This window comes from Neoarius graeffei, chromosome 14 (genome assembly GCF_027579695.1).
Source record: "Neoarius graeffei isolate fNeoGra1 chromosome 14, fNeoGra1.pri, whole genome shotgun sequence".
In the NCBI taxonomy this organism is placed as follows: domain Eukaryota; kingdom Metazoa; phylum Chordata; class Actinopteri; order Siluriformes; family Ariidae; genus Neoarius; species Neoarius graeffei.
In genome coordinates this window covers 37611885-37636159 of record NC_083582.1, presented here as the reverse complement: position 1 = coordinate 37636159, position 24275 = coordinate 37611885, and the positions used below count along the sequence as shown (strand labels likewise).

The window sequence follows — 24275 nt, the reverse complement described above, 5'->3', positions numbered from 1 at the left end:
GTTAATCATATACGAATGTAGATTTTTACATCATGTTGTTACCCGGACAGTAAATATTCTATGAGGAGTGATAATAATAATAATAATAATTCAGCTGAAATGATGTGATGACTGAATTTGCCGTGTTTTGAGGTGTTAAGTTTGGAAACGCAGTCAGTTGACGACGGTGTAAGAGTCCACAGCCAGCCTGTTCTGTATAATTAGTGCTATAGGGTTCTCTCTGGGTTAAGAATGAATGTGAGATGAGGCCTTACAATACTAAAGTCACGATATGTAACGTATCTATTGAATATATAGAATTATTAGACATCCAGGACACTTTTTCGGTGGAATAAAAACACGTGTTCTATTCCCTTCTAGCACGTTTCATTCATTTGGTTTGACAGCATGCAATATCGTTAGCATATTGCTTATCCGACATGTATTACGTCACTCTACGCAATGGAGAACGAGCGTTGAATATGGTTTACGATATTGCATGGTTGTCAAGACAACATGACGTCAGTCAGACATCGGAGACGTCAAACTTCCACGCTAGCGAGCGACTGTGACAGTTTGTAAACAAACATGGCCGCCAAACATGGTGTGCTTCGTTAAATATGGAAGATTTTGAGAGAATTTTGAAAGAAATGTGTATGGATAATAATAATAATAACAGGGGCGTCGTGGCTCAGGTGGATAAGGCGCCATACCATAAATCCGGGGACCCGGGTTCGATTCCGGCCCGAGGTCATTTCCCGATCCCTCCCCGTCTCTCTCTCTCCTGCTCGTTTCCTGTCTCTACACTGTCCTATCCAATAAAGGTGAAAAAAGCTCAAAAAAAAATAATAACAATAATATTGGCTGGCTTTTTTTTTTCGTGGTGTATCAGATATATTCCATTCAGCTAAGTCAAAGATGAGTTCAATATCATGCTAGCTGAATGGAATATATCCGATATACCACTTGTCGGAATGCAGGCGCTTACGGATGCAATCGCAGGGGAGAGCGGGTGCGGCGCGAACTCCAAACGGAGCCAAATCGTAGAGCAGGACTCGTAGTCAGGAAATGGGCAGAGGTCGATCGATCAGTAAACAGAGTAGTACCGAGCAGACGTGAACACGAGGTTGGGAACGGACATAAACGGTGGTCTTAAGCCTAGGTCACAACCGGACATACGATTTTTTGGCCGTGCGATTTTCGGCGTTTCCCAAATCGCTGCGTTTTTTTTTTGTTGTTGTTCATGGAGAAAGACGCGCGTTGGCCGTACGTTTGTCTTGCAACCTGAAAAAACCGTAAGCGCCCGTAGAGTTTGTTTGACATGACAAAGAACCTCTGCGGCCGGTCTGCGGCTCGAAAATCAGCACGTCACACGCGCGCCCTCCGTGCGTTTCTTGCGTTTTTTTGCACGTAGACCGGCCGTAGGAGCACGTACGGCCGGTTGTGACCGAGGCTTTAAGCAGGAAACAGGGTCAGAAATCAAACGGCTTAGTTAAGTCAGATACGGGATGCAGAGCAATACTTCGCACCGAGTGATCGTTTGAACGAGGTTTAAGTAGGCGGTGTAACTGGCAGGTGAATTGGTGACAGGTGATGTAGTCAGTAGTCTGGTGACGAGGGACGCTGTGATTCCTGGGGAGCGTAATCCGGAGCGGGCGTGTTTGGAAGCTGGCGTTCAGCGTTGTTACGGACGCCATTCATTATTTAATTATCTGTGTGTAATAAGATAATCATAAATCGAACCGTTTCCTAAAAAAAGGACGTGCAAAATATGCTTCTAAAAACAGCACTGTATATTGTATATATCCTGGTTGCCCCAAGCTACACACACACACACACACACTTTTTTTTTTTTCTTTTTTTGGAGTGTGGATAAAGTTCCCATGACTTTTTTTAGGCAAGCAGCAGGAATGTGTGGCTGTCTCACTGAATCATGTTCATCTGAATCCACACACACACATCTCTATGGCACCTCACAGGAATTCCAATCACAGTATCATGTCCTGTTACCGATACAGTTGATAAATATGGACACCAGCCATCTTGAAACTCCATCCAAGCTCCTATTCAGGCTGTTCGAGTCTCACTGGGTTTATGAAGCGAGTTAACATGCAGTGCCTGAGTGTATCTAAAATAAACCATCTGCTGGAAAAGCCTGTGGAAAAGCTGCAACCCCGCGCCCGGATAAAGCACCGGGTTCAGCCTCCTGTCTGTCAGCAGGAGCGCGCTTTGTACGGGAATGACCTAAATATGGGCACGCAGCGAAGGGGAAACTTGCCTTTGTGTGTCCTTTTTGATTCAGCTACAGCAGAAAAGTTGTTTCCTTCCTGTCCCTCACGAAGCGTCCTGTTGTCGCTGGCTTTCATAATGGAAGCGTTTCGAGATCAAGATCGAGAGAGAAAGATAACACGAAGATGGGCAGGATTTGTGTGTTCTGGTGACACGAGTGCGTGTGTGTGTGTGAAGGGTTTGTGTTGCATTGTGACCTTGATCAGCTTGCAGCCTCTCATTTCCCTTCTGACTCCTGAAATGTTTCAGAGAGTGATGGAAACGCCTGGGCCTGCAAGCCACTTAGCTATGCATGAGCTCCAGCCGCCTTTCTTCTTTACATTCCAGTGCAGCCAGCCTCATAAAATATTTACTGCCGAGCTACAGGCTGCCTCGCAGCGCCCGCAAAGGACAATATTTTTGAGGAGCGAGGGCTTTGTCTGCAAACCTCAGCTTTCTCAGAAAAGCTCCTTCTTTCATCATTTTCGTCCTGGACTTGATCAAGAAGCATTTATATCCTCATGTCGGTGTATTTTTGTAAACTGATTCCCTAACCATGACGATTTCTTACACGCAGGATCTCGTCACCGCGCGTGATTTCAGCCATTAGTGCTTTGCTCCTGTATGATGATTTATACGGCCGAGCTGTGGATTAAACAGCAGTTATAGCGACAGGTTTATATGAACTTTACACATGACCTTGTATGGTCGACGATCCACACAGCATGAGTCTAAAAAAGAACAGATTAAAAAAAAACGTCAAGGTGTTTAATGTGTAATCGCTGACATGCTGATGCTTTCTGAACAGAGATGTTTGTTTAACCTTGATAGAAGGAGCCTCCAGTGTCGGAGGATCTTCAGAACAGAGGGCGAATATTTTTTTTTTAATTTATGTCAAGAGGAAAAAATAAAGGTTGGGAAAGGAGTGCCTGTATATAGAGTGTTTGTTTGTTTGTTTATAAGGGAAACAGGCGCTAACTTGTTTTGTGGATGTTCTTAGTGTAAATGCGTACAAAGGATTGACTTGTTATTCATTAACAAATTAAAAAAATAATAGTTGACGAATTGCTGTGGTATAAGAGAAAAAAAATGATGTGCAGTTATTGGAAAATAATCAACTTTGGGGTGGAAAACATAGTTCACACAGTCGTGGATTAATTTCCTGTGACATCACACCCTGTTGTGTGTTTTTTTTTTTTTTTAATATCTCCATTAAGGAGGTTGTGTTTTCGAGGCAGTCTGTTTGCCTGTAAGCAGAATTTCACAAAACCTACCAACCTGATTTCCATGAAGCTCGGTGGAAGGGTGTAGCATGGGCCAAGGAAGAAGCTGTGAAACTTTGGCATGGATCTGAGTCACGGGGCGGGTCCACGAATTTAGTTTCTCTTTCGTTAACAGTGCGAGTACATGTTCAGTAGTGACAAAACATAACCAGCGTAGAAATACGACGACTCCGTATCACAGTCCATATTCACAGGTACCTGTAACCCACTGGGATGCACATGTAGGCACATAATTCTAATAGTTTTGGAAATGTATCTAGATATATAAAGTGATTGCGGTTGTAGATTTGCACATCATAGAAGAGTCAACTGTCATCCTCGGCCGAGGTCTGCACTTTCCGAGTGCCCTTCCAGTCCTTATATCATATCTATATTGTGATATTTAACAGTTATTCCACAAAATCGAGTCGTATATGAGCTGATGGCCGATGAGGCGCGTAGCACCGAGTCAGCTATAAAACATGTACGACGAGATTGAGCGGAATAACTGTTTTATTTTATCCACAATCACTGGATTTTGAGAAACGGAGCTTTTTTTTTTTGCAAATTCGATAGATAAAAAGTTTATACATAAGGTCTGACAAGTTCCGCTTAGAATGTAAACAAACTGGCGACATGACCGGAGCAATTTGTGAAAAATGCGATGATGATAATTTTTGAAAAATAAAAAAGATGCGTTCTTACCATCAAATACTTTTATTCCATATTTTGTTGCTTTCATTTATTTAAATTTGTTTTTTGTATTTTTGTGGGTTTCTTCTTCTTCTTTAGGGCTTTTTTTGGCAGTTGGCAAACCAACTTAAAGGTGCATTACTGCCACTGACTGGGCTGGAGCGTGGGCCAGGCGATATTAGGGGGGAAAACTATATTCTTTTAGCTATTTAGCTATTCTTTTAAATCCTTAACAATTTTTTGGGTTTTGTTTTGGAGTAGAGTTTTTATTTCGTCCTGTTTTATTCTATCCACATTCACTGGATTTTGAGAAATGGAGCATTTTTATTTTTTTGCAAATTCGATAATTAAAAACTTTAAACAAAACGTCCAGCAAAATCATTTCTGCTTAGAATATAAACAGACTGGCGAAATGACCGGAACAATTTGCGAAAAGTGCGATAATAATAATAATTCTTGAAAAACGAAAAAAAAGATGCGTTCTTACCATCAAATTTCCATATTTTGCTGCTTTTTTTGTATTTTTGAGGTTTTGTTTTTGAGTAGAGTTTTTATTTCGTCCTCGGTTGATTCAGCAACACGATTCGCTATTCTGTTTTCCTCTACTCACGGTATATGAGCTGAGATCCTAGTAGTAGAGTAGCCAATCAGAGCGCGCGATTGCTCATATCCAGTGAATGTGGATAGAATAATGTGATTATATTCTGTCCCAGTACACGTTTTAAAGGTATTGCACATATCATTAGTACTTTCATAAGGCCGACAGACTGACTGCTTCTGTGTTTTTATTTATAAGCAGGATGTATTCTGAGTGTTTCATTTTCCCTGTAATTCATTTTCATAGTTCATTTTATTTCATTCATTTTATTGTATTACTTAAATATCATGATTGTGAAAAGTGTCATCATTGTACCTTAAAAGTACCTTGCGCTATAATTTACCATTTTGTGTCGAGTCTCACAGCTGAGTCGGTGTACTCAATCGAGCGTGGTGTGTGTGTGTGTGTGTCACCCAGAGGTCATGCAGATGTTGGCAAACTTCAGAAAAGGCTGTCACATGGCCACAACTTGTGAAACCACATTTCCACATTTCCCGCACACCCTCAGCTGAAAAGACGAACACAGGCTTGTTTCTTGTTTAACGCTTCAGTTTTCGTTGACACCCCGTGCTCAGCGTGCCTCTCGCACCTGTAATTTTGCCGGGTTTTGTGTTTGTATACATGTTTTCATTACAGCGAGGAAATGCGACTTCTTTTCCCCTTTAAGATCCGTAGATCAGACGTGCTGCTTCTATATTTACCTGCCCTAGAAACAGGCAGCGTTACTGTTTCAGCTCCCCAGCCACCGAGCTCTCGAAACGCACATCGGTTTTCCTCGGCCTGACACGACTTTCCAGAAATGTGTTCTTTGTCAAAAGCGATTTGTGCGAGAGTCTCCGATTGAAATTGAACCACGAGACTGAGCTGTCGTTCACCTTTGCCAGAATATTCCCACCAGGACTTTATTCAAATATCTAACGAAAGCAGCATAGTGTAATTAAAGCTGAAGCGATAAGTTATTACAGTGTGTCAGTATGTCAGAGATGTGCCAAACTGAGCCCCGCGCTCCTCACTCATCCCCACGCCGGCTGATCACGCCGGCTGTAGAGCTGCTTATTTTAGCAGGCTTAAATTACTGCTTATGCTTTTTTTTTTTTTGGCTCATCGGGTTTCCATTTTCTTATCCACCTTAGAAGGCTTAGAGCCTCAATCGGCTGTCCCGTTTGGGTCAGTGATTAATCTTAAAGATGCTAAAGGGAACTCGACTCATCCCTGGCAAATACCATGTGGCAAGAATACATCTTTGCCCGTGTGGAGTAATGACCATATGTAGTATTTCTTGTAGACTGTGTCATAAACACCCCAGCGCTAATCTTTGGTAGAATAAGCCGTGTAGACATTTAAGAGACGAGGCAGAGCAACTGATAATGTCCTCCGTTTTTTTTTCTCTCGAAATAGAACGATAGTACATCTGCTATCAGTCCCTTCTGTATTCATTTTCTACTGTTCCAGGCTCTTTCACAAGCACATTACACCTCCTTAACAGCTCGAATCTCAGCCACGGGCCATTACAGGATTTTAAATGACCAAGAACACAACTACGCAGAACACACACCTCTTATAAAAGTGTAATGGAGTAGAAATTGCATGCAGAGACCGCTTCTAAAACCCTCTTTAGTGTGTTACTGCCGCAGTGGACGGTTCTAATTACAGCTCGAGCTCAGCCTCTCAGTAACCTTGCGAGTATGAGTAATACACTGAGGGCTTAACACACCACCCAACTGCAGTACTGTGATGAGATCTTACGGGTCCGTATCAAAGCTTGGTTTCATTGCTTTAAATGATATAATAGTAACTCGTTAGCTTTCGTGGTTGCTATAAAGCAGCTCGGACAATCAGAAATCTCGGAATCGCTGACCGGCTCACACTAAACAGCTTTAGTCACTTGCGATTGCTTGCTCTTTGGTTTGGTTTGTGGATATAGGGACGTGTACGCCAATGTTTCTCAACCACTGGGAAAGCAAAGCACCATCTAGCGGGCCACGATTTTTTTTTCCCCAAGTTGAAGCTAATTTTTGCTCGTATTAGGGTACCATTGCGGGGTTGCATCTGACATCACATCCGCCTCATTAAGCTACGGTTATACTATAGCTCACGATGCTTTGTGATGATGAAAGTGAGGCGTTTTGGTGGTGATATACATATGAGCTAAAAGTTGTGGTCATACAGCCTTTGCAAGCACCATCTAGCGGGCCACGATTTTTTTTTTTCCAAGTTGAAGCTAATTTTTGCTCATATTAGGGTACCATTGCTGGGTTGCATCTGACATCACATCTGCCTCGTTAAGCTACGGTCACACTATAGGTCGCGATGCTTTGTGATGGGTTATTGATGAAAGTGAGGCGTTTTGCGGCTGCCCAGTGGTCTGGGGTAGCTCGAGTGGCTGTGCTCAGTCACAGAGCGTGTTGTGCGCTCTGGGACCCAGTCATTTTGGAAAACACCCGATACTGATTTGAGCACAGTCAGAACATGCAGATACGGACGCTGTTTTCACAGAGGCTTTGCGAAGTATCATCATTATCACCGTCACGTTTGTTTCCAGCCGTGTTTATAACACTGTTTAAAGACTCTGCTTTATGATTCGTTTGCGTTTTGTTTTTGTAAATATCACGCCTGCAAATAAACACTCTTCCTGCACTTGGATCCGTCCACCGCCGTCTGTCCTGTAGTGTCCTGATCCCCAGATCTTTAACCCAGTCACATATAAAAGTTGTACGCCTCCACGCTCTTACAGGTTTTCATCTGGGTGTCCGTGTAGAACGACGTCTGCAGCATCAGGTAGTTTGAGATGTCAGGGAACTCAACGGATGGATCATTTTCCAACTCGTAGGAAAAATCCTTCTTTGTTAGCGTGTAAGGATCTAATCCCATTGAGTGGTTTCTGTATCCACTTCTTGGTTTTAATAACTTGTTTGTTTGCTGAACACAAACATGGCAGTAAGTTCTTGTGTTAATGGACCAGACTCCACTTTTGGATCATTAATCCCTTTTGACTGAGAATGACCCGCATGCATGGTTTGGCTTCTGGCACATCCAGACAGTTTTAAATACAATACGTACAATTAAAAACAGTTTGTTTTTACTGCATTTATGTAATTCCTGGGCTTCCATCTGTAACAGGGAGTGATGTTGCATCCCGTTAATGCACTTTACAATAGATTATTAGATTCTAATAGAACAGATGAGACAAAAAAAATGTGGGGATCTTTTTTTAATGGGCCCCGACTTGTTACAAGTATAAATATGTGGGCCTCAAAGCAGAAAAGGTTGAGAGCCCCTGGTGTACACTATATGAGTGATCGCAGACAAGGATCACACGCTACGCTCAAGCTCCTGATTTCCAAATCCCGCCTATTAACGAAAATCATCATAAGCGTGATTGTGATTTTATATTCTAACGCTGTCTTTATTTTGTAAGGAATCAAGAAATTAGAGACAAATGTGGTTAAAGAGATGTGGACACTGAGGATCGTCTGTTCTGCAAAGAGAACTGGAGATCTAGTGAAAAGTAACAGCTGTTTCTGTGGAATGATGTTTTTTCTGTTCCAAACGGCCATTCGGGTACGACCTGGCAAATAACTCCTGATAGAAGCATTCTTATTGTGCTTACGTTTTGCCCTCGTCTCAACACAAGTAAACGGCTGATAGAACTGGATTCAGGAATCTGCTGCGCGTAACAGCAAGAGAATTTTGCTTTCCTGTCCGATTTTCACTGAATGTTTTTCAGCGCTGTTCTTCCTACTAGTCACGGAGTCAGCGGTTGAGTCACACTACATCATCATGTGATTCATCATATAGAGTATGCTTGAAATTATTTTTCTCACTCTTGTAGCCCAGGCTATAAAAACACACACAGGCTACGGGGTTTTATGGAGTCAGATGGCAGGACTCGAAACTCAATATTGAAATTAAGAAGAGAATGATTCAGATGTTAACCGCCGAAAAACAAAAAACATAGATTCTGCTGTGTGTCTTAAAGAAAAGTCTCATAAAGATACATCTATGGGCGACTTTTGATAATTATACACAGAGATTTCCAGAAGCACCAGCGACCGGCGGTTTTCTCCGCCTACACAGACGGTCTGCGCCGACTACTCAATCCCAGAAAAAAACCAAACAAAATAAAAAACCCTTGCCTTTCAATGTTCGAACGATTTATCTGGTCTCTGCTGCCCATAATTTGCTGCAAATCCAATTATTCCACCACGAAATTGTCTTTGATTCGGGTCTAGTGTGACCAGACACGACGCCATATTTGTTGATCGATTCTCGCGCTCTGAATGGCTGAGCCGGCCCAATGGTGGGATATTTAACATGAATGCTGTGTGCTCAGATCCAAAGACTGTAAACTATTATCAGTATGTTTTATTGTACGACAAGCAACATTTAAAGGAGAACTGAACTTGCGTTATTTCTTAATTAACGTGTTATTCAATTACATTTTCGGTTTTAGTAACCTTATATCGTGACTCGTATTGGCAACTAATCGCAATTCAATATTATACTTATCGGCCTGTTCGGTTTTTAGCCGTGTTGAATTTAGTTCGTTTGGTCCACGGCAGGCGTCGCTTATCCGCGCGGTCTTTACGAGACTTGTGTGAGACTTCGAAACATGAAGTGTCAGCCAGGTGTCAGTGCCGCCATTTTGAAAACTGCTTTCCAAACGAAGTATTGCACAAAAACGAGTTTAAATGACGATTACTGCCTACTTTTTTCAAACTTTCCTGATTGCTATCAAAACAAACAAAACTTCCGGCTTGATTACATCAGCATTCGAAAGAGGGCGTGCGCGTCTTTTGACAACGTTGGCAGATGTTGGTCGCTTTCCCTGTCTGAAATCGCTCCCTACTCACTATACAGGGCGCTATATAGTGAGGACGCCATTTTGTAGCGCCATCCGAAACCTTAGTGAGGATTATTTACACCCTATATAGTGCACTCAAAGTATCCCACAATGCATCACGAAAAGTAGTGTACAACAATGGTCACTAACCAAAGCAATATATCCCATCATGCATTGCGGTCGTGCTGAAAGAAATCAAATTAAAAGTCTGAAATCTGATTTAATAAAAGGCAGCGGCAAAGAAGAAAGCATTCAGCCTTGATTTAAAAGAACTGAAAGCTGCAGGTACTTTGTATTGATTAATGTAGGAAATGCGCTCGGTATAATATGGATTTATCACAAAAATACATGCATGTGTTTATTATTTTGAAAACCCACCAGCCGACTGATCTGGCACGTTTTAATTGTGCGACAGTAATGACGTAAAGACCAGCGCGACGGACTAGTGTCCGAAAGCGTTTTTACATTTTACCAATGAGCTCACTGTATAGTCCTCTATATAGTAATTCCCCATACAGGGAGCAGTGAACGAGTGAGCGATTTCGGACACAGGGTTTGATTTCTGCTGTATGTTTTACTTCCATCCTACGATGTCTCGTACAGGTCGCAACGAATCTCGTTTACGGCCATCGCTTTGACATATGGACCGATATATTACAGAGCATATTTCAAACACTCATAACTTGCTGTAGCAAATGAGATAAATAGAATTTTGATGATAAAAAATTTGCCTTCAGTTCCCCTTTAAAATGCAAATAAAGTTGTGCGAAATCAATTTTGTTTTCCTCACTTTATTAGATTAGAAGGTATGAATGATAAGTAAAGTTAAAGGAAAATAATGAGAAGGTTCATCGTTTTCTATCTAAGAATTGTTCTTTTCTTATCCAGATGCTACCCGGAGTGCCCAAGATCCCATAGAGATGTCTGGTCCCTTAGCTCAATACCGAGACACCAGAGAACTATGCTTTTCCTGCTTTTTTAGCTAAAGCGGTGGTCATCCACACGGGGGAAAAAAAGACATTTTCTGCCCTCTGATAAATACAAACCAAAGAAAACACCACCTCAACTCGGAAATTTGGATCGGTCAGCATACAGATATATTCGCATGTTAACTCTATAACAACGACTATACAAATCACTGTTTGAGGAGGAAAATATACATCAGTTATCACAGGTGGCTGGATAGATTGTGGCTCGGAAAAAAAAAACCCAACACAAATATGGAGACGGCCATGTTTCTTCTCCACTTTGTAGCTCAAACATTCAAATGGTTTGTCAGGATGTGGTCTGTGTGGTGGATTAAAAAAAAAAAAAATGGAGGACCTAAATTATTATTCTCATCTCATCTCATTATCTCTAGCCGCTTTATCCTGTTCCACAGGGTCGCAGGCGAGCTGGAGCCTATCCCAGCTGACTACGGGCGAAAGGCGGGGTACACCCTGGACAAGTCGCCAGGTCATCACAGGGCTGACACATAGACACAGACAACCATTCACACTCACATTCACACCTACGGTCAATTTAGAGTCACCAGTTAACCTAACCTGCATGTCTTTGGACTGTGGGGGAAACCGGAGCACCCAGAGGAAACCCACGCGGACACGGGGAGAACATGCAAACTCCACACAGAAAGGCCCTCGCCGGCCACGGGGCTCGAACCCAGGACCTTCTTGCTGTGAGGCGACAGCGCTAACCACTACACCACCGTGCCGCCCTAAATTATTATTATTATTATTATAATAAAGTTCACTTTGGTTTATACTTTTGCTTCACTGTTTTCTTACTGACGCACATCTCAGGAGCAAACACAGATTAGCTATCTAGCACTGACCCTACATTCTCTCCAAACGCTCCGAGTCTAAACATCTCTTCAGATTACAATTAAATAGCAATTAATTTCAACCAGTACGTTTTTAGAAGTTGTGCTGGAAGGATATTGTTGTTATTAATTGTCAGTATACTGTGTTTAACTGCGAATAAGTCGTGGATAGATAAAGCAGTGATGCCTTTAACTGAGCTCTCTCTCTCTTTCCAATCTTAAAGTAATGTTATAAAGACTTATCTGCTCCTGTCTCACTCTTCTCCTCTCTCGGGTGCCTGTTTGGTGACACCGAGTCTCGCTGCTGCGATCACGCTGATATACGGTGACATCAGAGCTGCTCAGCGGCATCTCTGGGCTGGCAGTAGTGGGCGGGTGGGTTTGGAGAGTGACACATCAAAGTTATCTTTGGTGCCTTTGAAGCGCTTAGCCTGCCACTCTCACTCTTTCTTTTCGATGGTTAGTAAGTGGTGCACAGGGTATAATGCGGTGTGTGTTTCTCTCCCCACAGACATTCAAGCCTCTGGTAGGAAAGAGTGTTCTGGGCTCCATCACCGCTGTGGAATTCTTCTCCGACAGACAGCTGGACTTCCTGACCGATGACGGAGCATGCCAGCCCTATCAGGTGAGTGTGTGTGTGTGTGTGGCCTATATTTCAGTGCTGTGTTTAAAAAGTTCACGAGGGAGCCTCAGTGATTCAGCCGTGTGTTTACTCAGTGATGTTAGGTAACTTTATACCTGGAACAGTCACACCGGCTTACAATTTACATTCGCCTGTCCTCCATGATGGATTCTCCATCTCATTGCAGAGGAATCGGTTCTTTCTGTAATAGCATCAGGATGTGATTTTATTATTTTTTTTTCCCCTCCTCCTCTCAGATTTGCACAGACGAGCACGTTGTTACAACCGTGGCCTACAGATGACAGCGTAAATTGTTCCTCACTGCTCTGCTCTCTCAAAGTCCTTAATTATCAGCGTGTTTTGGGGGAAAAAAAACGTCCTGACAGAGCGCAATGACAGATGCAAACACATCAGACAGATGGGGAGAGGGAATCTCTGTAGTATTCCTGCGCTGCTTGATTTATATGCACGCCGCGTTTTAGCCCCACTATCTCTTTGCGCCCGGCACCGTTTCGTTGAACGGATAATGAAAAGCCATCTGCCAACAAATTAGAGCCCTGGCCCTCCTTCTTCTTCCGAAAGTGGCCATAACACCTGACTGCACGTAGGATTGAAGTGTAGCAGATCTCTCGTACATCATCGTCACGCGCTTTCCGATCATATCCGGTCGTTTTCTCGCGGTAATTACTGCACAGGGATCCCAGCTCCAGCTGTGTACCGTGAAACCGCTTATGACCTTGCTGCTAGTAATTACGATTTCACCGAGGCTCAGCCATAATCTGGTTCATATACCCAGCCGCTCGCTATATCGAGGAGAAAAAAGTAGCAGCTTGAAAATGTGAAGGTTTTATAACAAATGAAGCGAATGGATGTGTGATGTGCCATCCCCTGCAGGGCCAATTTTAGACCCTGTTTTCATTCGAGTTTCTCCCAGTGCTCAGCAGAACACTATGTTCTTGTCAGACTGCCTGACTTGTGCACAGACACACACTCTCTCTCTCTCTCTCTCTCTCTCTCTCTCTCTCTCACTCACACACACACACACACACACACACACACACAGAAAATCACCACGGCTCCTTGCCGACTCGCAATGGATGAGCCTGTAATGTAAAAACTATCAGACTGCGTAATGAGAGAGCTAGAGAACATGAGAAAGCCTACCGCCTCTACATCCAGAGGCACAGCATGCACACCAGTAGGGAATCTGATCACTCCATAGGACATTACAAGTAAACATGGTGCTGCCTTTCTCTCTTCCCATCTCTCTCTTTCTCTCTCTCTCTCTCTCTCTCTCTTGTTTCAGTACATTGGTAATCCAAAGCGTCTCGATGCGCATTCCTCAAACGCTTCCTCCTTATAGCCGTTTGTTTTTAGGCTGCGCTAGGAAGGTGTCATCATATACTGTGGCGGCAGTGAGCCTGACACGCCCGTGCCCTCGCTCCACATTGCGGCACTGAAGGGTTGGGGGTTGGCAGGAGGGCTGAACCATCGCAATCTGTTCAGCATAAAGGCTACAATAGAGCCTCTGTATGAAGCCAACTGGCTGGAGAGCTGGAGAAGGAAAGAGAGGGGGGAGAAACGGAGGAAAGGGAACAGAGTGTGGTTCGGGAGGAAAAAGTGAGCTCTCATGTTGCCGTGTCAAATCCAAAGAGCAGAGTCCATGATTTTATCCTCTTCAGAAGACCTCCTCCGTATTGCACAAGGATATAGCGATGCTTAGTGTTAGTATGCCAGGTAGTCACACCCGAAAACCTTGTGTGTGTGTGTGTGGGGACTTGGTACATATTGAGGACCAGAATACATTTTTTTTCCCTATTTTTTTTTTTACCAACAGACTGGACATTTTTAGGAAGTGAGGACATTTTGACTGGTCCTCACTTCTTCAAAGGGCTGTTTGAGGGTTACGACTGAGTTTTAGGGTTCAGGTTAGGATTTGGTTTAGGGTTAGAATTAGGGTTTGGGTTAGGGTTCAGGTTAAGGTTTGGGTTAGAGTTAATGTTTGGGTTAGGGTTCAGGTTAAGGTTTGGGTTAGGGTTCAGGTTAAGGTTTGGGTTAGAGTTAAGGTTTGGGTTAGGGTTCAGGTTAAGGTTTGGGTTCGGGTTAAGGTTTGGGTTAGGGTTCAGGTTTGGGTTAGGGTTCAGATTAAGGTTAGGGTTCAGGTTAAGGTTTGGGTTAGGGTTCAGGTTCGGGTTAGGGTTCAGGTTAGGGTTCAGGTTAGGGTTCAGGTTTGGGGTTAAGGTTTGGGGTTAAGGTTTGGGGTTAAGGTTAGGGTTAGGGTTAAGGTTAGGGTTAGGGTTCAGGTTAAGGTTCAGGTTAGGGTTCGGGTTAAGGTTCGGGTTAAGGTTTGGGTTAGAGTTCAAGTTAAGGTTTGGGTTAAGGTTTGGGTTAGGGTTAAGGTTAGGGTTAAGGTTTGGGTTAAGGTTAGGGTTCAGGTTAGGGTTAAGGTTAGGGTTAAGGTTAGGGTTAGGGTTAAGGTTAGGGTTCAGGTTAGGGTTCAGGTTAGGGTTCAGGGTTCAGGTTAAGGTTAGGGTTCAGGTTAGGGTTAGGCATTTAGTTGTGATGGTTAAGGTTAGAGTAATGGGGTAAACGCATTATGTTGATGAGTGGCCCTACAAGGATAGAAGTACAAGTGGGTGGGGGGTTCGGGTTTGCAGCAGCTGCTGTAGTTTGAGATCAGTTATGTGTGTTTGCAGCATGCCTTGCAGTAACTCGCGCACACACACACACACACACACAAAATAAAAAAAAATAGGCTTCCTGTGCCACTATTCACTGGTTTATGGAATGACCAGACATTTTGTGCATACACACACACACACACACTATTTACAGAGAAGACATACATCACTCTGGCACAGACGTTCCCTATTTAATGAAGAATCATAGATCACATACGCACACCCTTGCTGTCACACAGCCCCGAGTGTTGTGTTACTATTATACTTCTTACCACGTTCACAGCCTGCACACAAAATAGCACAAAATATGTCGTACACTTCACACCCAGATCTGTTTCCGTATACTTAACACTGCCTTCTGTCATGTTGCACCTTATCCTGGAAACAGCTCCTATTTCTGCCTCACTGCCCACACACACACACACACACACACACACCTTTATTACCCCGGCAACAAGCCTTTCTCACACACACCACATACATAGTATTGCCATAGCAACAGGAGCTCCGAGTATCCATGATGTCAGTGCGCTCCAACAAAAGCTTCATCGAGCACGATTTTTTCCTCCTTAAGTCATCCAACATTTACAGTGATATTGTAATGTGTCTCCGCGAAGCTTTTACTGCTATTATGATGCGATTGTTCCTGATTTTCTCCACACTTTTCTTTGGAAATTTGTCATTTTCTCTGTGAGCCGTTCTTAGCCAACAATTTTAACAAAGTGCTGCCACAAAAGCTAGTTATGAAAGCAGCACTCTCTGTCCCCTCTCTCTCTCTCTGTTTATTCACTTGTCTGATGCAAGCTTTGTGTCAGCTCTCCCATGCTGCCTCCTGCCATGGTAACAGTCCCTGAGCCCATTCTTCTGTTTACTTTCTATCAGCATTTAAGAGCCTAGCGTAGTTTGGGGTTTTTTTTTCATCCACCACACAAACAAAAGTTATTTTGGGTTTCTGTCCTGCTCCAGTTCTCTCTCATGACACACGCAGAGTTCACCGTTGAGGTTGGAGGCGGCTTTAGTAATTTGGGCTAATGGTATTTCTCTCAGGCTTAAAGAGGCCACGCAGTGCACATATTTTTATTTGCTACACTGGTTACTGATGTAGGCTAACCGAACTCTAGATGTGAAATTGACCTGCTTATTAAGACGTGTTTAGTTTCCATGTCTCGAAGCGCAGCTCTATCAGCTAGGAATGAGAAAGCAGGAACTGAAACCAGAGCAGCAACATCAATCAGGCAGCTCGATGTGGAGGAAGGAGGGGGCAGGAAAGGCGAGCAGAGAGAGAGAGAGAGAGAGAGAGAGAGAGAGGAGTAGAAAAATAAACATAGGCGATATAGAGGGTCATGTAGGAGAAGGAGAGCTAGATGGAGTGGCTCCTGTGCACTCTCACCTTGACTTGAAGCCATGAATCACATACAGGCAATAAAAACATGGGACACACAGAGTGAGAACGAGCTGATAAATGTGAGCAGTGCACTCAGTCATGCAGAGCCTGTATCTGTAATGACTGCGTTTCCCGAGTTATTCTTAATGAACACGATGTTAATTTCACTAGCCAGTGCTTAGCAAACTCATTATAGCTACTTCCCAATAAAGCCTGAGCTCCGTTATGCCGTTTTTAAACGTTTGGAATTGAATCATGCTAATATTCATTCCACACTAGACACCAAGCGCTTACTGATTTAATTGTCTTGCAGGTTGAGACAGTGACAAGGCGGAGAGTCAGCAGAACAGTAGATTAGCGAGGTCACTCGAGTTCATTTCAGGACGCGATTCCCAAACCAGCACTCACTTTGGTGTGCTAATGTCAGGCATAATGTGATGGACATTATTTTCAGAGTCCCTGAGTCAGTGCAGTGTGCGCGCCGGTGAAAAGAGCCCTCGCCTCCCCAGCACCCAGATGGTGCAGGCACGTGGCCACAGGCCTCGCCAGCAGGCTCCACGTCATCCCTGTGTGGTTTGGTGGCTCGCCATAGAGGCCAATACTAATGGCTCCGTTCTGTTTCAGCAGAAGCCCTGCTGCTCCTCGTTTACCAAAAAAGGTCTTCTGTATCTGGAATTGAAATAGAACAATGCACAGTCTGATGCTGTTGTTGTTGTTGTTGTTGTTGTTGTTTTCAGAGCTGGCTTGGATGTGTTGATTTTTTCAAAGCTGTCATTTTATTCAGAGGAGCATGGAGGTGTTTAGTGTGGTCAGGAACGACTGTGTTTATAATAAACCCCACTCCATTTCATCATGGTCAGAGAGAGAGAGAGAGAGAGACCGAGAGAGATGGGGAAGGCCGGTATCTGGAAATGCTTTCCAAGTTTCCAAAACATGGCACCACCCTTCTGTCTCTCTCTCTCTCTCTCTCTCTCTCGCTTGCTCTCATTTTCTCTCATTTTCTTTTTCACTGTTTCTCATTTTCTCTCGTTTTCTCTCTCTCTCTCCTCTCTGTTTCTCTCATTTTCTCTTGTTTTCTTTCTGTCTCTTGCTCTCATTTTCTCTCTCTCTCGCTTGCTCTCATTTTCTCTCATTTTCTTTTTCTCTGTTTCTCATTCTCATTTTCTCTCGTTTTCTCTCTCTCTCCTCTCTCTGTTTCTCTCGTTTTCTCTTGTTTTCTTTCTCTGTTTCTCTCGCTCTCATTTTCTCTCTCTTTCTCTGTTTTTCTCTCTCTCTCTCCTATTTTCTCTCTTTTTCTCTCTCTGTTCCTCTCTCTCTCTCGTTTTATCTTGTTTTCTCTGTTTCTCTCTCTCCCTGTTTCTCTCTCTATCTTGTTTTATCTCATTTTCTCTTTCTCGTTTTCTCATTTTCTCTCTCCCTTTTCTCTCTCTCTCGTTTTATCTCATTTTCTCTCTCGTTTTCTCGTTTTCTGTTTCTCTCTCTCTCATTCTCTCTCTCACTTATTTTCTCTCTGTGTGTTTTTCTCTCTCTCTCACTCTCGTTTTCTCTCTCTCTCTCTCTCTCTCTCTCTCTCTCTCTCTCTCTCTTCCACGGCTGGTCATATGGAAAATCCTGCAACACACTGCTGTTAAAGTGATGGATGGCAGCCCGCTGCTGCAGGAGAGGGTAATTCATGTGTGCGCGCGTGCACACACACACACAATGCCACGACCAGAATGAGTATGCACAATATACGTTCAAACTGGGGCTGAGAAAATTGACGGGAGACGCTCGAGACGGATTATAGAGCTCCATCCATTAAATAAGATCTGCTTGATTCCGTTATGGAGAAACACGCCTCTCTCACACGCTGGCTGTCCAGGATGCAGTCTGCAGCTCGATAAAGAAATCCTGCGTCTCGATCGTGAACATATAGCACTGGTTGTGTTTTCTCAGAGAAACAGGAAGTGACACGTGTGATCACATCCAGGCTAAGTCACGACGCTGCTGAAATATTACATCAACACCCATCTGGTTACGAGTAACCACGACCCGTCTCGATGACTCAGCCGTGACCTGACCAGCTCCCCCTCAGCCACTCATGTTCTTTTATTTATGACTTCCTCTTTCTGCTTTCGCTGCAGAGCAGAAGTGCGCACTTTCTAGTGTGAATCACAGCCTCGAATTTCCAACCTGCGAGAGACATCGCTGTGCAAATTTGTGCTACTAGTGTTTGCAGGGAAGCTGCTCCACCTAACAGTGGGCTGTGTTTGCTTTGTACCATGTGTGTGTGTTTATCCTTTTATCATCCATGCTGTGTGTGTGTGTGTGTGTGCGCATGTAAATAGTCTGGCTGTGCTCCTGTGGCCTCCTCCCACTTCTCATCACCAACAACAATTAATGGAAGTGGTGGGTGGATTTCCCTCTCACCGTCTGACCTTTGACAACTACACACACACACACTTTCACACACCGCACTGACTGCAGGGCTACTGTAGAAATGCAGCGCTCTGGATTTCCACTGAGGAACTGTTAGCGCTTGTCGAATGTCAAGGCTGTGTGTTCGTGTTCAAACAATGAAGCCATCAAGATTCACATGATTTCCTGTTTGAGATCACCCTACGTACAGTACACGCTTAATTGGCGGATATTTCCTGTTTAATTGGTGGCTTATATATGGCAGCGTTTGAGAGCCTGTGAGCCACCAGATCAAATCTCTCTTACAGACAAGTGCTCAAGCGTCATTTATTGCAGAGCAGTTATGTGAGAAGATCCAGCACACTCACAAGAACATAACACACGTCAGAGGGAAAATGAAGTCACCGTGAGTCAATTATTTTCCAGCCTGAAGTGTTTCTTTTACCACAGCATTCTGCCAGTGATTTTATAAATGGATTTTTTTTGTATTAATAATCAATACATTTATAGGTATACACACTCAGTGGCTCCTTTATTAGGAACACCCATCCACCCGCTGTTTGATGCAGTTCTCTAATCAGCCGATCCACTGACAGCAGCACAATGCATCAAATCATACAGATACAAATCAAGAGCTTCAGTTAAAGCTAGACGGCCTTTCAGATTTTTCATGTGTAGGTCATATAAAGAATTTTCTCCAACACCCAGTTATTTTTGTTTAGTGGACCGAAAGCTACTGGATTCGAATCACAGACTTCCAATTTTATGCTTTTTTTTTTTTTTTAAATAGAGCAATTAATTAATTTAGAGCCACGTGGCCTTAAAATGCATATCACAGGTAAATTCCGGAGCAAGATCAATGCAATTCTCCTATTTTATATTAAAGGAAAAGGCAACTTTTGTACAAAATCACCACAAATAGATAGACAAATATATAAAGTAATTGATCATGGAATTTATAGAGAAAGAACAGACCGCATAACAGTATCTTTTAACTTTTAATAATATGGGCTTGCGCTGAGCTCAGCGAAGATGCGTTCCGCCATATTGATCTACTGCGTGACGTCATGCGGCCCACCACTGAAAAGAACTCTTCAGTGCTTCGTGGTAAAAAACCAGTACAATCGCTTCTTCAAAGTTTCACCAAATGGTTTTATTTATGCAACTTAAAGCTCATAATACTGTATAACTTTGGTCGAGTAAAAACACGGAGCAAAAACATGGCTGAATCCTGAATGACTCCTATTTGGATTTGTCCTACCAAGCCTACTGCGCATGCGTGAAGTGGCTCGGCTCGGTTTTCCCTTTCGGGCGCTCTCGTTTTCTGTTAGAATTTGGTAAAGAAAAAAAAAAAAAAATTATTTACCAGCTTACCGGGTCCATGAACATAAATCTGACAGCTGACAAGGTCGGGATATAAACGAATCGAATACAAGCCACCCGCCGGGACTCCTAATCACAGTGATCTGCTTGTAAACACTGTTTTCATGGGCCCAGTGACGTCACAGATCAGAGGGAGGCGCATTAACGAAAGATTCTGATTGGTTTATAGTTGCCCACAATCTCAAAATGGCTGCCTCCTCCAACTTCGGCTCCTCTGTGTCAATTCATGATTTCAAAGTTAAAAATATTTTTTCATGTTCGATATATAATGGAAATAATTAACGGAATTGATTACGTATATGTTTTTCTCCTATTACACACCTGGTTTTGTACAAAAGTTGCCTTTTCCTTTAAACTTTGGTCAAATATCTGTTACATTTTGTGCAATTTTTTTACCTTGCGCAATACCAGAAAAATTCAGCTGAAATCAAGCCATTTGAGGCGAATTGGTCCGCCTCTGAAAAAACTTGGCATTTGGATTTCCTGGGAAACATTGATTTTCGTGACGTCGCGTGCGGGACGCCTCCCTCTGAATCCTGCGTCAGCGCTGGTTTGTTTATGAGAAAACGACCTGGTGGTTTTCTGCAAATTTCTTCAACGTTATCGTGTAATTATTAAAATGGTTAACAGATGTATCGCAGGATGGTGTAGCAACACCAATCTTGATGGGATTAGTACTCATCGTTTCCCAAAAGACCGGACAATGAGAGAGAAATGGAAGCGCTTGGTCTACACAGGCTGTGCACTGAAACCGTGCAAAGCTCGCGCAGCCTGCTGGCGCTTCCGCAGGTAACGTCACGAATCTGGCTCCAGACTCCCTTGGGATTTTTCCAGACGCTTTATTTTATTTTATTTTTTTCTGCTGTAGACAGATGGCTTGTGCAAAATTACCCTTCTGGATGAGTGTGTAAAGGGACATGCTTTCATATAAAAAAACCAAAAACAAAATTGGTCCAGAATATGCACTTTAAATTCTCCGCTATTTTTTCCTGCTTCACCATGACCCAATACAAGATACTACGACATGCATGACATGGTGGGCTTTCCACGTTCGCACAAGGCATTGTGGGATACAAGTTTGAAACAGGAGAGGAAATGGAGGATGTGAGTAATGCGAATGAAAAACGTGAAAGACCGACTACAGTAACAGAAAGCAAGAAGAAAATCCATTCTGTTATATACAAAGGAAAGGAAACGCAGGACCAAACTAATAAATATCGGTGGTCAGCAAGTCAAAGGTAAACCTGTAGATGGCAGTAATGCAGCACTGGATGCCAGCTGCTGGGAAACCCAAAAGAAGAAGAAGAAGATGATAAACCTGCGCATGTGCACACGGACTTCCTCTGTCTGCTTGACTGCACGAAGGGAGTGATTTCATGCACATTATTTGCTGGGGAATCCCCTCAAATTAAATAACTTCCCAGCCACAGAATGGCCTGGGGTTTTTTTGTTTGTTTGTTTGTTTTTAAGTTATTACAGAAATAAGCATATATCACAATGACCAAATTTCAGAGGGAACTAAATTTCACCGATTTTATGAAATCGAAAAGCCGTCTAGCTTTAATGTTCACTTCAAACAGAATGAGAAAAATTGTGATCTCAAAGTGTGACTTTCACTGTGGCATGGGTGTAGGTTTGAGTATTTCAGAAGCTGCTGATCTCCTGGGGTTTTCACACACAACAGTCTTTCGAGTTTACACAGAATGGTGCGGAAAACAAAAAACACTGAGCGAGTGACAGTTCTGTTGGTGGAAATAAACGCATTGTTGATCAGAGAGGTCAGAGGAAAATGGACAGATTCGTGGTTCGAGCTGCCAGGAAGGAAAGATATAGCAACTCATAGCAACTCTTTACAACCGTGGTGAGCAGAAAAGCATCTCAGCATGCAACAGCAGAAGATCACACTGGGTTCCAGTCCTGCAGCCAGGAACAGGAATCTTAGAATCAAGAACAAATTCCTATTAAAGCGGCCGGTGAGTGTATAGTATAGTTACATAAACGCAGACAACACTTTCCCATGCTGACCTTTACAAAGCGCTGACACTGGAGACTCCTTCCATAAATGTTTCTCTTTGCTAAATAACAGAACATGGATTATTACTTTTAGATTATGTGCAACATCCAATATACAAGTCCTTGTGAATTAATTAATTAATAACGAGTTAACAAAACTAATGAAATGGTGACACATTAGAATAAGCACATGAATAGAAATCTGTTACAGTGAAACTACTGTCAGAGCCGTGCTGTTATAGGAATCTAATCCACACTGTCTCAACAGGACTGATAGGATAGGATCATTAAACTCTGACAATGTTTACAATGCATTTGTAAAGCTATTCTCATCTTCGGTTTGGTTTATTAAATAACAAGCTGAGTTTTGTAAGTCATCTGGCAGAAACTCTTTGAGCAAAAAATAAATACATATATGTTATTTACCAGCTGGAAGGTCCGTATCGTGAAATACCGTGACCGAGGTCTTGAAAGTACTGACAGTATTCAAGGCCGAGGTCACGGTATTTCACCATACGGACCGACCTTAAGCTGGTAAAAAAAAATTTTCTTTACCAAATTCTAACAGAAAACGAGAGCGCCCGAAAAGGAAATCCGAGCCGAGCCGCCATTTTGAATCCTCATTCACAGCTGTAATGCAAATGGCTTCCTCCTCGGTATACAAGTGCACTTCCATGGCAGGAAAAAAAACTACATTTTGCCGCCTATGTAGTCCCCTATTTATACAAAATTGAGTCATTCAGGATTCAGCCATGTTTTTGCTCAGCGTTAGTAACAGTTTTTAGCTTTCTCCTGAAATGTTTTCTTTTATTTCTTCTTCCTCAGGGTAGTAAAACTCGCTTTCACTGTGAACACTGTCGTTATTGCTATCCATGCTGTAAAATTAATGCTATTCTCCTGAGAAATGCTGGCAAAAATTTATAAGATTTTTGATAATCTTATAAATAAATCTTATTAAAAAAAAAAGGTCCGTAACTGGGGTCCGTATTGTAGGATACGGACCCGCTTGCCAGCCAATCAGAGCGCAGGATTTGATGGAAACCGAACCGCGAAAAAAATAACGTATGTAAATATGGTAAACTTCCAGTTATTTACATTTACAAAAGAAGATATTCCTAGCATGATCATCATCATCATCATTATTATTATTATATATTTTTGATTCTTTATAAACATTCAGTAAGTGGATTTGCTTTATAATAGAGCATACACGTACGTGCACGGCTTTGAAAGCTTGGCAGCGGGAGAAGGTTGCTTGCGGTGTGTGTTAGCGGTGGCTCAGAGCGAATGAGGTCACAGGAGCGAAGTTGTGGATGAATGTAGACAAAGCATTTTCATTTTGAATGAAGTCAGCAGAAATAAAGGACATCCTCAGGAAATAAGCTGAGCACAGAGTTAAGTTCTACTGCGAAGTCACTGTCATGACCTAGAAGAGTAGTGTACAGGCAGCTGCAATTTACAACACCTGAGCCTGAACCTTCTAGACTTGCCTTCAACTGGAACACCACCAACACACCTCTCATAGTAACACCGTTGTGAGGTGTGTGAAAGAGCGCCGCGGAGTCCACGATTGTTACGCAAAGAGGTCAAGAGAAAAAGAAACAAATAGCTGCAAACAAATAGCGACACGGCTAATTTTGCGCACCGTTAGCTAGCATGCACCTAGCAGGTGACTGGAACGTCCTGGTCTCCAGTAGGAAGAGGAGGAGTTCAGGTTTTGGGTTGATGTAAATACAGCCAAGTTAAACGCTGTACAAGTGTTCCTCCTTAACCGGTGTGCAAAAAAATAAATAACAATAAGCAAGAACTCTATCCTGAACTGATGTGTGTGTGTGTTTCTTGTGCTGTGCAGGATGAAGTGGACAGCTTGAGTCCTGTTCTCAGGGACAATCCACAGCTTCATGAAGAAGTGAAAGGCTGGGTAAAAGACCAAAAGGTGCAGGAAATTTTTATGCAAGGTAAGACGCTATAACAGTATTCAACTGAGCAAATATGACATGTTTCTAACAAATACCCGAGCAACATGTCTCTCCTTTTTTTTTTTTTTTTTTGCACTGTGTGTGTGTGTGTGTTGAGCCAGAAGACTGTTCTGGTGGCTTTTGGCATGAGGTCTTGTTTACAGGGTCCGCAGCAGCAGCATTCCAGGCCAACAATTAGATATAATTGTTAAACTTGGCAGCTGGCAAAGGACGGCAGAGTGGAAAGAATCTCCAAGCCAAAGGATTTTGGTGGATGACTGGGGTGGAGAGGGGAAATGAAAGGGAGAGAACAGAGAGTGCAAAGTGTGGTTTGGTTCGGTTCTGTCCTTCGACTTGGACTCTCGTTTGTGTGTG

The 24275-nt window shown here is 42.9% G+C and overlaps 1 protein-coding gene across 4 annotated transcripts in view; it reads left to right on the top strand.

Moving 5' to 3' along the window:
- jmjd1cb (jumonji domain containing 1Cb) overlaps positions 1-24275 on the top strand; it is a 295070-nt gene that overhangs the window by 220490 nt on the left and 50305 nt on the right. For all 4 annotated transcript variants that reach the window (XM_060939596.1, XM_060939595.1, XM_060939594.1 and 1 more), the window contains 2 exons: positions 11974-12087; positions 23795-23900. In XM_060939596.1, the coding sequence (XP_060795579.1) occupies positions 11974-12087; positions 23795-23900 (220 nt within the window). The remainder of the gene's footprint in view (positions 1-11973; positions 12088-23794; positions 23901-24275) is intronic.